Source organism: Acanthochromis polyacanthus, chromosome 15, assembly GCF_021347895.1.
Source record: "Acanthochromis polyacanthus isolate Apoly-LR-REF ecotype Palm Island chromosome 15, KAUST_Apoly_ChrSc, whole genome shotgun sequence".
NCBI classification, from domain to species: domain Eukaryota; kingdom Metazoa; phylum Chordata; class Actinopteri; family Pomacentridae; genus Acanthochromis; species Acanthochromis polyacanthus.
Window position 1 is genome coordinate 28,887,674 of NC_067127.1, and position 14,062 is coordinate 28,901,735.

The 14,062-nt window shown below is 39.6% G+C and overlaps 1 protein-coding gene across 1 annotated transcript; it reads right to left on the minus strand.

Annotated features, from left to right (window-relative positions):
• On the minus strand, positions 1-10,741 carry prorsd1 (prolyl-tRNA synthetase domain containing 1). The gene is made up of 4 exons (XM_051959679.1): positions 10,575-10,741; positions 9,748-9,873; positions 2,207-2,296; positions 1-610 (listed from the first exon to the last, which is right to left on the minus strand). The coding sequence occupies exons 1-4, from the start codon at positions 10,653-10,655 to the stop codon at positions 398-400; spliced, it is 510 nt and encodes a 169-aa protein (XP_051815639.1). The 5' UTR covers positions 10,656-10,741; the 3' UTR covers positions 1-397.
• Between the last annotated feature and the right edge of the window lie 3,321 nt (positions 10,742-14,062).

A 14,062-nucleotide genomic window follows, 5' to 3' on the forward strand; every position in this document is an offset into this window, starting at 1 on the left:
GAATGTTGAATTAAATTTATATAAAATAATGCAGAAGATATACAGAATATTAAAACAATAAATCTAAAATATAGTTTGTCTTCTTGACTGAGAAACAGGTGGCATTCAATGGAAGCTCAGTGAACATTAAATTGTGTAATGAGAAGCTGATTAGTGTCTCATTTAAAGTGGCATAATTTGGATGTGTCACATGAAGACTTTTCAAAATGTTTGCTTGATTTTAATATTTTGAAAATGTATTTTTAAATATTTGAAACAAACTGGCGTCCAAATCTGCAGCAAATCTTCATTATCCTCCTCCAATATAATGCACCAAGTTTATTTAGAAGTCTGGTGCCTTTCAGGCTGCTTGTGTCCCATTTTCAGTCCAGACCCAGATCCAGGTCCAGGTCTCGTCCTACTCAAAGCTCTCCAGTATCGGTTCGTGTCCCGTCTCCTTGAGGAAGAGCAGCAGGTCTTCGGGTCGGAGGCCCATGGTGGCAGCATTGGTCATGGGGTGGAAGTAAACCATCTGGTGGCCTCCTTCAACCAGGTCTCGGTCCAGGACGAACTTCACGCTGTGGTCCTTATCGAAGAGCAGAGCAAGAGCCGTCGCACAACCCTGACCTACCTGTAGAGACAAAAAGAGGACAAGAGACAACCTGAAGGAAAAAGAAACCACAACTGCAAAAAAATAAAAAAAAATAAAGAAAAATCACAAGACACAGAATAACTGCAAAAAGACACAAAACCACCACAAAGAGTAGCAAAAAAACACAAGACACAATAAATGAATAAAATTAGATGCAAAATAACTAAAAAGACACAAAACGACTACAAATAGACACAAAACAAACACAAAAGAGCCAAAAAACGACCTCAATAACATGAACCCCCACAAAACAACCACAAAAATATACAAAATGACCACAAAAAGACAAAATGCAACTACTGCAAAACACAAAACAAACATAAATAGACAAAAAACTATCACAGCTCACAAAAAACCCAGAAAAATACACAAAACAACCGCAAAATGACACAAAATGATCAAAGACACAAAACAAGTACAAAGGAATGCAAAATGTCCCAAGAGACAAAAAACAACCACACAAAAAATAAAACAAGACACAGAACAACACCGAAAAGACACAATGATTAGGAGAAGCTAAATATACACAAAAGAAACATAAAATGACCACAGAGACACAAAAAGAACCATAAAATTAACACCAAAAGACACAAAATGACCACAGACACAAAAGAAACATAAAATAACCACAAAGTGAAGCAAAATGACCACAAAAAGACACAAAACAATCACAAAAAGACACAGAAGAACCATAAAATTACCACAAAGAGAAGCACATTGACCACAAACGGATACAAAATGGCCACAAAGACCAAAACAATCAGACACAAAAAGACTACAAAGAGAAGCAAAATCTCAAGATGGCGCCGTGCTAGCAGCAGCCAGTTACAGCAGCTCCTGTTAACTCCAGGTGTTTTTAGATATTCTCGTAGTTTTTCTCTTTGCTGGGGAGCAGGGAGCACTGAAAGGGACAGAAAGAGACTGAACAGACTGGTCAGGAGGGCCGGTTCTGTGCTGGACTGTTCCTTGGACTCCATAGAGGAGGTGGGTGAGAGGAGGATGTTGGCAAAGCTCACATCCATCATGGACAATCCATCTCACCCACTGCATGACACTGTGGAGTTTCTACGTAGCTTTTTCAGCAGCAGACTGAGACACCCAGCATGCAAGAAGGAGCGCTATCTCAAGTCATTCATTCCATTGCTATAGGACTTTATAACATCAGCATCACTGGCTGATGTTAACATAAAACTGGACCCTATCACATCATCCTTCACCACATAATCTGCACAGTTCTTGCACCATTTGAATATTAATATGCTTACAATTATATTGTTGTTTAATGCTGCTCATACTGTATGCTGTGTGCTGCTGTAACATGGGAAATTTCCCTGGACACGGGGAGTAATAAAGGATTATCTTATCTTATAATGATGACAAAAAGACAGAAAATGACCACAAAGACACAAAAGAAAAATGAAATGACTACAAAGAAGCAAAATGACCACAAAAAGACAAAAAATGACCACAAAAATATGCAAAACAACCTGCTGGAGACAAAAAATGACTAGACATAAAAAACAGACACAAAAGAACCACACTTCGACCACAGACCCTGAATAGACTCGTTCCCACCTTCAGTTTTTCCAACATGGCCGCCTCATCAGCAAAGCGCAGGTTACCGCTGCCGACACCAAGCTTCTTGGCGAGTTCATTGAGGTTCACCTGTACATGGATGAAGGAACAAGGTTGGTGTCATGTGACCAGGTGAGATGGAGGAGGCGTGAACCATAGATATACTAGATGCCTTGCCGGCCAATGAGCGATGCGTCAGTGCGCCGCCATCTTGGAACGGGAGCAAGCGGGAGTAAACAAACCAGCGATAAGCGTGTTTATCACACACCGATTGACAAAAAAACTCAAAATGCCACAGTCTTGTGCAGCCTGGGGCTGCACAATACAACGCAACCCAAACACAAGGGCACAAGGAATCACATTCCACAAGTGAGTATGTCCTTTCCATTGAACTTTTCACAGATTTCACCAGATATTGTAGCAAAACCCATGGTATGATACCAAGATGTTGTCAGTCTGTCACTTCTTGATGTGGCTATATCTTTGGAGAAGTGCACACAGAGATGGTAAATTGGGTTTCAGAAATAAACTCATCCTGAACTTAGAAAAGGATATATTGTTTTTGATGAGCAGTTAATGAAATCAATATTATATCTAGCTTTTTTTCATGCACGCATGGAACACAAGTAAATTGAAGAATTTAGGCATGGTTCCAACTTTGTGCCAGCTATGTGCTGTTATTGTTGTTCCCTTTTTTCTCAGAGTGAGGAAAATCTATGCCTGTGAGTACTGAATTACTTACCGTTTGTGTTATTGAATTGAGCAAGTACGATGCTGTTGAGTTTGATCTTGTACTATTTTCCGCGACCGCAATGCTAACCGTTAGCATGTCAATGGGTTTTTCCATAGGAATTAGCATCAAGCTAGCGGACTTTGTTTATACGCGTATTTTCGTGTATGTCGTTACTTATTGTATTTTTATTGTCTATTCCGTTTTACAGTAATTCGTGTGGAGATAATAAAGCCTGGCCTGAACCCACAAAGCGTTGTCTTTGTATGAAGACTGTTCCTTAGATTCTACAGAGGACGCTGGCGCTGGCTATGGCGACACGCAGCAGCAGTGTGTGAGGTGTCCGTTTGTTGGGTGTGTTTTAGTGTGTTTTTTTAAGTGTTTTTATTAATTTCTTTTTTACTAACTCTTTTTACCACTTGTGGAAGACAATGTCAGCAGGGAATCATCCCAGTTTGGGGGGCATTCTCTTCTTTTTAACACTTTTATTCCACTTTTTACTTGGAGTATGTGTGAGTGGAAAACATCACCAGTATAGCCACAATTTCCTACTTTTGCTGACTCCGGGTTGGGTACCGTGGATCCCTCAACACCTGTTCCCCGGAGATTGACCGGCTGAATCCCTTCACGGAAAACTGGAGCGGGTCGGATGGGCCGAGGCGTGCAAGGAAAAGGGGGAAACGCGGTGGACTGCGACAGAGGCTCAAGCGGCAGGGCCACCGTCGGATACCTCTACCCACTGTCATCCTGGCTAATGTTCAGTCGCTCCGGAATAAAGTGGATGAGCTTCAAGGTAACGCCAAGTATTTGGCAGAGTACAGCAATGTATGTATCCTGGCCCTCATGGAGACCTGGCTTAAGGAGCAAGATCCACAGTCAGAGCTGGAGATTGATGGATTTGGAGTTCCCTTCCGCCTTGACAGAGACCCCGCAGTGACCGGTAAGTCACTCGGCAGGGGTGTGTGTCTCTACGTCAATAAAAACTGGTGTAATACGGTGATTGTCAGGGAGACACTGTGCACCAAAGACATTGAATTATTGTCCGTATCCCTGCGACCGTTTTATCTTCCAGGGAATTTCCACAGTTATTTATTACTGTTGTTTATGTTCACCCGAAGGCAATGCTGATGTAGCAACCCAGGCTATGCTAAAACAGTGCAGCGGCTGCAGGGGTTAGCGCCGGACGCACCGTGCTTCATTTTGGGTGATTTTAATCACTGCAAACCGGCAAAGTCCTTGGCCAATTTTTATCAATATGTGACGTGTCCCACTCGACATGCAAAGTGTCGACCTTTGTTTTGGATCCATAAAAGGAGCATATAAGTCCTTCAGCAGAGCTCCACTCGGCATGTCTGATCATAACATGGTTTATTTGGTTCCGACCTACAAATCCGTCCTGAAGAGGAACAAGCCGGAAAGAAGATTGGTTCCGGTTTGGTCAGAGGAATCAATTCACTGCCTCCAGGACTGCTTCCACAGTACAGACTGGGATTTGTTCACAAATGTTTGCACGGATATTGATGAATTAACTGATGTTGTTTCATCATACGTTTCTTTTTGTGAGGCCTCCATCATTCAACAGAAAGAAATTTTCCTCTACCCCAATAATAAGCCATGGGTGACCAAAAGTGTCAAATCTGTGATTAATCAGAGGAATATCTGTTTCACTCAGGGTGACACTGCTAGATATCGGGAGCTTCAAAAACAGCTTAAAAAAGAACTTAAACTTGCCAAATGTAAATATAAGGACAAGGTTGAGAGCATGCTTAGGACAGGCAGCTCTCGGCCTGCTTGGGAGGGGGTCAAATCTATGATGGGGATGCAATCAAAAGCCATGTCTCCCTTAATGGAAAGTCTGATCTGGTGCTCTCAAATGAACTGAACAACTTTTACAACCGTTTTAACAACTGTGATTTTAGTGAGGAATTGTCAGTTTTTAAAAATGCTGGCCCCTCACAGAATAATGTTGTTGACAGGAGCAAGGTGTGTAAAATGTTCCGTGGAATCAAGGAAAGAAAAAGCCCTGGTCCGGATGGCATTGGAGGGCGTGTTCTTAAGAACTGTGCTGATCAGCTGGCAGACATATTTACTTTCATTTTTTCGTTGTCTCTCCAACTTCATAAGGTCCCATCAATTTGGAAGAATTCCACTATTGTTCCAGTTCCCAAGTCTGCATCCCCCAAAGCACTAAATGATTTTAGACCTGTGGCATTAACTTCTCTTGTTATGAAATCATTTGAAAAAATTGTCAAGGAGATGCTTATGGCCTGTGTTTATGAGAACCTGGACCCACTGCAGTTTGCTTACAGGTCAGGCAGAGGTGTTGAAGATGCATTAGCCACCCTTTTAAATCTTGTCTTAACTCATCTTGAGGGAACCAAGACTTTTGCCCGTCTTTTATTTATTGACTTTTCATCTGCTTTTAACTGTATACAGCCACACATTTTAGCAGAAAGACTAAGGGACTTTCATTGCATTGATCCTGGCCTAATAGCTTGGCTATGGATTTTTTAACAGAAAGACCACAACGTGTGAGGGTCAACGGTGTTTTGTCAGACACCCTCATCTCCTCCACTGGATCACCTCAGGGCTGCGTCCTTTCTCCTTTACTGTTTGTTTTATACACAAACGAGTGTCGTAGCCAACATGTGGGGCGTCACATCTTGAAGTTTGCGGATGACTCAGTAATTGTGTCCTTGCTGAGTAGTGATGACCCTGACCATGGCCCTGTATTGCAGGAATTCACTGACTGGTGTTCCACATCCCTGATGCACATCAATGTGTCTAAGACTAAAGAAATGTTTATAGACTTTAGGAAACATCAGTCAGTCTTCCCTGCTCTTGTCATCAAGGATCAAGCCGTCGAGCGGGTCCATACTTATAAATATCTTGGCACTAATATTGATGACAAGCTGTCTTTCGACTTTCATGTCGATGCTGTTTGTAGAAAGGCGCATCAACGCATGTACTTTTTTAGGAAATTGCAGAGTTTTAAGGTTGATAGTACTTTATGAAAATGTTTTATTCTTGTTTTATTGAGTCTGTTTTAACCTTTTCTTTTATCTGCTGGTACAGCTTACTTTCACTTAAAAACAAAAACAAATTACAGAGTATAGTGAGAGTATGCAGCAAAATTGCAGGTATTAACCTCAACAATCTCTCTGATGTACATAAGCTCAGAACCTTAAATAAGGCCCGCACACTCCTCACTGACCAGAGCCACCCCTTGGTTGGTGAGTTTGTGCTGCTCCCGTCAGGCCGCAGGTATATCCTGCCAAGATGCAGGACAAACAGACTTAAACATTCCTTTGTCCCTGCTGCAATTGTCCTGCTAAACAAGTGACTGACTAACCCGTTTGTGCTATCCATTGTTGTATTATTGTCTGTGCTTGGTACTCTGCGATGCGATTGTTGTTGACTTGCTCTGCTGGCTGTATAGTGATTTGCCCCAGGGGATAATAAAGATTCCTTGAACCTTGAACTACCTGCCAACTTGACAAGACCTGAGGAAGGGCAGAATATCTAGCTTTTTTTTTACTGCGGTCAAGCCAGCCGCTCCTACATTTTCAGTGCGCTCTTACCGTCAGCTTACGGTAAATGCACGACCGCGCGGCAACTATTTCTGGTTTAAAATATGAAGCGCTGCATTCGCAGATGTATTATACAGCGATGTTTTAAGTAACTGACTCAGCTTAACTGTTAACTATCGAATTGTACGGCTAATATTTACACTAAATAAATAGCTTGAAGTATAAGAAGCTGAAAACTTGTTTATCTGTCTGTCTGTCTTAAAAATTGTGAATTCAAATAAAAAGTGATGTGTGTCATCCCGGTGATCTATTAGTGTGATAATAAAATAAACCTGAGTCGAAAAGTCACATGATCTGGACCGTAATGAGAAGACATGCTGATATTTACATTAAAAAATGTTTAATGTTTAATTTTTTGCTTTAAAATCTTTTAAGCCAAACTGCATTAGTTTGGGGTCAATACGTCACATAACCTAAGAGCCATTGAGCAAAAAAGCTAATATTTACTGTAAAAAACTGTTAAAAATCAATAATGACCTAAAATCAAATATAAATTGGCGTATGTTGACCATCCTTAGTAGCACTATCATTCTGCATTAGTTTGGGGTCAATAAGTCACATGACCTGAGAGCTATTGCGCTAAAAGGCAAATATTTACTGTAAAAAAAAAAACTGTTAAAAATCAATAATGTCCTGAAATCAAATATAAATTGGCATATGTTGACCATCTTTAGTAGCACTATCATTCTGCATTAGTTTGGGGTCAATACGTCACATGACCTGAGAGCTATTGAGCAAAAAGGCTAATACTTACTGTAAAAAAAATGTTAAAAATCAATAATGTCCTGAAATCAAATATAAATTGGCGTATGTTGACCATCCTTAGTAGCACTATCATTCTGCATTAGTTTGGGGTCAATAAGTCACATGACCTAAGAGCTATTGAGCTAAAATGCTTATATTTACTGTAAAAAACTGTTAAAAATTAATAATGTCCGAAAAATCAAATATAAATTGGCGTATGTTGACCATCTTTAGTAGCACTATCATTCTGCATTAGTTTGGGGTCAATACGTCACATGACCTAAGAGCTATTGAGCTCAAATGCTAATATTTACTGTAAAAAAAACTGTTAAAAATCAATAATGTCCTGAAATCAAATATAAATTGGCATATGTTGACCATCCTTAGTAGCACTATCATTCTGCACTGGTTTGGGGTCAATACGTCACATGACTTGAGAGCTATTGAGCCAGTGCAGAATGATAGTGCTGCTAAGGATGGTCAACATACGCCAATTTATATTTGATTTCAGGACATTATTGATTTTTAACAGTTTTTTTACAGTAAGTATTAGCTTTTTTGCTCAATAGCTCTTAGGTCATGTGACGTATTGACCCCAAACTAATGCAGAATGATAGTGCTACTAAGGATGGTCAACATACGCCAATTTATATTGATTTTTCGGACATTATTGATTTTTAACAGTTTTTTTTAGAGTAAATATTAGCATTTTAGCTCAATAGCTCTTAGGTCATGTGACTTATTGACCCCAAACTAATGCAGAATGATAGTGCTACTAAAGATGGTCAACATATGCCAATTTATATTTAATTTCAGGACATTATTGATTTTTAACAGTTTTTTACAGCAAATATTAGCTTTATTGCTCAATAGCTCGCAGGTCATGTGACGTATTGACCCCAAACTAATGCAGAATGATAGTGCTACTAAAGATGGTCAACATACGCCAATTTATATTTGATTTTTCGGACATTATTGATTTTTAACAGTTTTTTACAGTAAATATAAGCATTTTAGCTCAATAGCTCTTAGGTCATGTGACTTATTGACCCCAAACTAATGCAGAATGATAGTGCTACTAAGGATGGTCAACATACGCCAATTTATATTTGATTTCAGGACATTATTGATTTTTAACATTTTTTTTACAGTAAGTATTAGCCTTTTTGCTCAATAGCTCTCAGGTCATGTGACGTATTGACCCCAAACTAATGCAGAATGATAGTGCTACTAAGGATGGTCAACATACGCCAATTTATATTTGATTTTAGGACATTATTGATTTTTAACAGTTTTTTTTACAGTAAATATTAGCATTTGAGCTCAATAGCTCGCAGGTCATGTGACGTATTGACCCCAAACTAATGCAGAATCACAATCCTACCTTACGTGGTCAGCATACGCCAAAGAAGAAGAAACAGTTTGGCTTAAAAGATTTTAAAGCAAAAAATTAAACATTTTTTAATGTAAATATCAGCATGTCTTCTCATTACGGTCCAGATCATGTGACTTTTCGACTCAGGTTTATTTTATTATCACACTAATAGATCACCGGGATGACACACATCACTTTTTATTTGAATTCACAATTTTTAAGACAGACAGACAGACAGAAACAAGTTTTCAGCTTCTTATACTTCAAGCTATTTATTTAGTGTAAATATTAGCCGTACAATTCGATAGTTAACAGTTAAACTGAGTCAGTTACTTAAAACATCGCTGTATAATACATCTGCGAATGCAGCGCTTTATTTTTTAAACCGGAAATAGCTGCCGCGCGGTCTGCATTTACCGTAAGCTGACGGTAAGAGCGCACTGAAAATGTAGGAGCGGCTGGCTTGACTACGGAGAAACAAGAGGCGGCTGGCTTGACCGCAGTCTTTTTTTTCATGCACGCATGAAACAAGTAAATGAAGAATTTAGGCATGGTTCCAACTTTGTGCCAGCTTTGAAAATTCTTTAGTAGTAAAGCACTGAAAATGAGAAAAGAGAAAAACCCTCAAATTTTTATTAACTTAATATTAAACTTCAACATAATTTCAAGATAATTGTTCAAAGATGTTAATCCCATATGGAAATGCGGCACAAAAAAGGAATAATCAGTAGACTAAATAAATAAAACTTAGAAGCTGCTTATCATGGTGATCAGAGAAACCTGACATCACAACATGTCAACACAACAAACAGTTGTAGGAAAAGGGTCCCTAAAACTTGTTGTGCTGATTGACACCATCTCTTTGGGAGTGTAATCAAAAGACGACCTCGTAAGCTTTCAAATGAGCCATGCCATGTCGAAATCTATGCATTACAGGGAAAGTTATGACCGGAAAACTGTGGCTGTGTAATGGTCTCGCATGTACCACACGTTGTTTGTTTACAACTTCACTCCCGTTCCAAGATGGCGGGCGGTTGACGCATCGTCAGCCTATGCTGGACAGTGGCGCGAGGCTTCTATGATTTCTATGGCGTGAACTCACCTGACGGTCGTGGCGGGCCGACACCAACCACAGGCCTTTCTTCTTCTTGTCCTTCAGGAAGAGGTTCTTACTGACGGCTCCGCTCACCTGCTCCAGGTGAGGCATCATCTCCTCCACCGTGAAGACCTGCAGGGACAGAGAAATGCGTCTGTTCTGTTGTCCACCTGCAGAATGACTCTACCTGGACACACATTGTCTTTTGGCGCCGCCTGCAGGTCACAACAGGTCAGTGCAGCAGAAAGTTGTCAGACCAGTTATGAAAGCTGCAGAACTTCATTGTAAAGCAGCTAAAAATCCAATTAAAGCTTAATACGAAATTCAATTCTGCCTGTTTAAAACACTTTTAACAGTGTCTGCTTTTCATGACCAAAATTATCTGTAAAAGGCTGATTAGTACCTTGGAGACGTAATTCTACCGGATTCCACTGAAAATATGTCGATTTTCAGATTGAACTGATTCTGCGCGAACACACGTTGTAGCACACAATGCATTTTCACACGACTTTAGCTGCTGGTCAATTCGGCTCACAAGTTGCAGGCAGCACAACTCTCTTTTACTTCAAGTGACTACTTTTGAATGTTTCCACGTGTCTATCACCGGTGCAACGCTACAGTGGAAACACACTGTTCCAAAGCTAAAACTACGCAACTGTAAATGCTGTTCAGGGTAATGAATGACGCCGAATAGAAGTGTTATGCCTTCTGATTCAGGAACAGTATCTGTAACTATATTCCGGGGTGTTTTTCGGATTCACAACAATCAACGAGACCTAAAAATAGACCATTCCCTAATGGGGTTCTCTTGTCAGCGTGGGTTTCTGTTTTACCGGCGGGTGCTCCACGCAGATCGTATGGATGTTCAACGTCTGAAGATATTTCTCCAGTTCTGACCGCAGATCCTCCGACATCTTCACAAAATGCAATTTTACTGTTAAAAATAACAGACACAGGTGGACAGCGGCCGTCGATACACACAAACAGTAGAAGAAGAATATTCTTCTTCGTTTCTTTGGTTTTCTTCAAGTGTTGCAACACTGACATACTGTGGACATACAACATATGAGTCATATTTATCCTCTTTTTCGACACTTCATCGTGTCTTTGTCAACTTTTTTTGTACACTTGGGGATCTTTGTCTCTCTCTTTTTAAAAAAAACAACAACAACTGTTTATCTAATTTTTTGACACCTAACAGTCTATATTGTTTCTATGTGGACACTTGAGAGTCTTTATTGTATCTCTTTGTGGATGTCTGAGAATCCTAAGCTACATTTTTTGGACAACTGGGTGTCTTTTTTTGTCTCTTTGACACCCGAGAGTCTTTTTTGTCTGTTTCTGGATCGTTGAGAGTCTTTATCATCTCCTTTCCTACACTTGAGAGTCTTTTTTGTCTCTTTGTAGACATTGGAGAGTCTTTATTGTCTCTTTTTTGTGTGTGTGTCTTTTCGTGGACACCTGAGAGTCTTTATGCCTATTTCAGGACACTTGAGAGTCTTTATTGTTGCTTTTTGACACCTGAGAGTCTTTATCATTTCTTTTTGGACTCCTGAGAGTCTTTATTGTCGCTTTTTAACACCTGAGAGTCTTTATCATTTCTTCTTTTTTTTTCACACCTGAGAGTATTTATTGTCTCTTTGTGGACATCTGAGCGTCTTTTTGTCTATTTCTGGACACCTGAGAGTCTTGTCTCTTCTTCATCTCTTTTTTGACACCTGAGAGTCTTTTTGTCTATTTTTAGATACCTGAGAGTCTTTATTGTGTCTTTTTTGCATCTTTTTTGCATCTTTTTTTTCTCTCTTTCATCTCTTTTTTGACACTTGAGAGTCTTTATCATCTCTTCTTCAACATCTGAGAGTCTTTTTGTCTATCCCTGGACACCTGGGAATGTTTAGCATCTCTCTTTGGACAGTTGAGAGTTTTTATTGTCTCTTTTGTTTTTTTTTGTCTCTTTTGTGGACTCCTAAGAGTCTTTTTTGTCTCATTTTGGACACCTGAGAGTCTTTTTGCCTATTTCTGGAGACCTGAGAGTCTTTGATGTCTCTTTTAGGCACCTTAAAGTTTTTTATCGCCTGTTTTTCGACATATGAGAGTCTTTAGCATCTCTTTGTGACGTGTTTCTTGTCATTTATTTACCAAGTTCTGAATCTTCTTTCTTGAAATGTTCAGTTTGTTTATGTTTGGAAGAGTTAGAGCTGGCAATGTGGAGACGAAACACAACAAAGACACCCTGAAGGACATGTTGTCCCACTTCCACCTGAATGATGAGTGTTACAAAACATATTTATCCATAATGGATGAGACATTAATTCACCACAATGACCTAGTTCAATACAGAACATGAGGTCGGCCTCACCGTTGAACCCGTTGCTCTTTGCCAAATGAACATTACAAAACTGTTTGGGTTTTTTTTAGATTTGGGTGGAGCAGCATCAGTACAGAGCAGTAAGACACTAATGCTGCTGTGGTTCCAGATTTCAGTCCCATCAGGCCAACAGAACAAGAACTAATCCAGAGATTATATCAGGCAGCATCCATACTGTTCATGTGTGTGGTGTGGCAGCATTTTAGCACCTGTAGCCACCAGGACTGACAAAATCTGCTTTACTCACATCTGCTCAGGTCTTTAGATGCCCAAAAACTGATTTTAGATTTTAGATTAGTATGAAGGCCTTTTGATGTCTAAAAACAGATTCAAAATATGTATGGATGTGTTTCTTTGTCCAAATTCAAAATATAGAAAACGACCCTTTAGAAGCCTTAAAATCACCATTAAAGTATTTAGATACTAAAGACCTAAAGATACCTGTAGATATAAAATGTGCATGAGGGTCAGTACATAGAGAATCTTAAAAAATCCCAAAACAAGTCCCAAAAAGACTCAAAATATGCATAGAAGTGTTTGGTATGGTATAAAATGAATATGAAGGTCATTAGATATGTGAAAAAAAGATTTTATCAAATATGGAGACCTTTAGACAGAATAAAAAACGTATGGAGGCATATAGATGTTTAAAAACAGACTCAGAAATACACTACTCACAATAAGTTATGGATAATGTTATTTACATGAGTGTTTTTTCTGTTTGTTCTGAACTTTAATGAAATAAGTAAAGGTTCCATTTGATATTACTATTAATGAATGAGAAGAAGCACCATTTTCATTAGTGCAATATTTATTACCTCAATAATTTAGACATTAACAAAGATAGCCTCAAATAACCAAAACTGACAAACTCAGTAGCGTGTGTTTCCACCATTTGCCGCAATGACAGCTTGACAGCGACATCTCATGCTCCTAACTAGCCTCATGATGTTCTGAGGCAATGCGTTCCACTCCTCCACGAGTGCTACACGCAATTCTGCCAGGTCACTTGGGGGTGAGGTATGAGCATCCAGTCGCTGCTTCAGCTGGTCCCAGACGTGCACTATGGGTTCAGGTCAGGGGACATTGCTGGCCATATCATATGAGGCACTCCAACTTCCTGAAGTCCAGCTGTGACAATTCTGACACAATTCTGAGGTGGACCATTATCATCCATGAACAGAAAGTTGGGGGTGTGCTGGCAGAATTGAGGGATGATGATGGGTTCCATGATGTCTCTGAGGTAATAACATGCCGTGACTGAGGCATCTACAATTACCAAATCTGTTTTGTGCTGACTGGTGATGCAAAGGCAAAAGACATGGGCAAATTTCAACATTTCAACGAGGCGATTCAAAGTGCTTTACAAAGACATTAAGACAGAAGATGACAATTATTAAAAGAAAAACGAAAGAAAACATTTATGAAATCATTAAAAAAAGGGTCAGAACAGTAAAAAGATCAAAACAGAAGTCAGAAAACAAGGCCAATTATTAAAAGAAAACAGAACAGTAAAAAAGATCAAAAACAAGAGTCAGAAAACAAGGGCTGTTAAAACAAGTGTCATAAAATAAGAGTTAAAAAACTGTTAAAAGTAACTGTCATAAAATAAGATTTAAATAACTAAAATAATTTAGTTACGTCTCAGAATGGATTTAAATGTGCTGAAGGTTTCAGCTGATCTACAGGTACAGGATCTAAGGTACTGGTTATCATTGCAGTCCATCCACTCATGGGGCTCCACTCCTGGATCTGTCACCAACACTGCCAGTAGTTCTGTGTCTTGCTGCAAGTCTACTGATGACACTTTGAGATGCCTGCCCAGACTGTTGCACCTACTCCACCAAAGCGAACCGTGGGGACCATGTTGACCTTGGCGTATCGCTTCACCTTGCCTTGTCCAGCAACACTGACGACCATCATTCTGTGCAAGGTGACCCGACACTCATCATG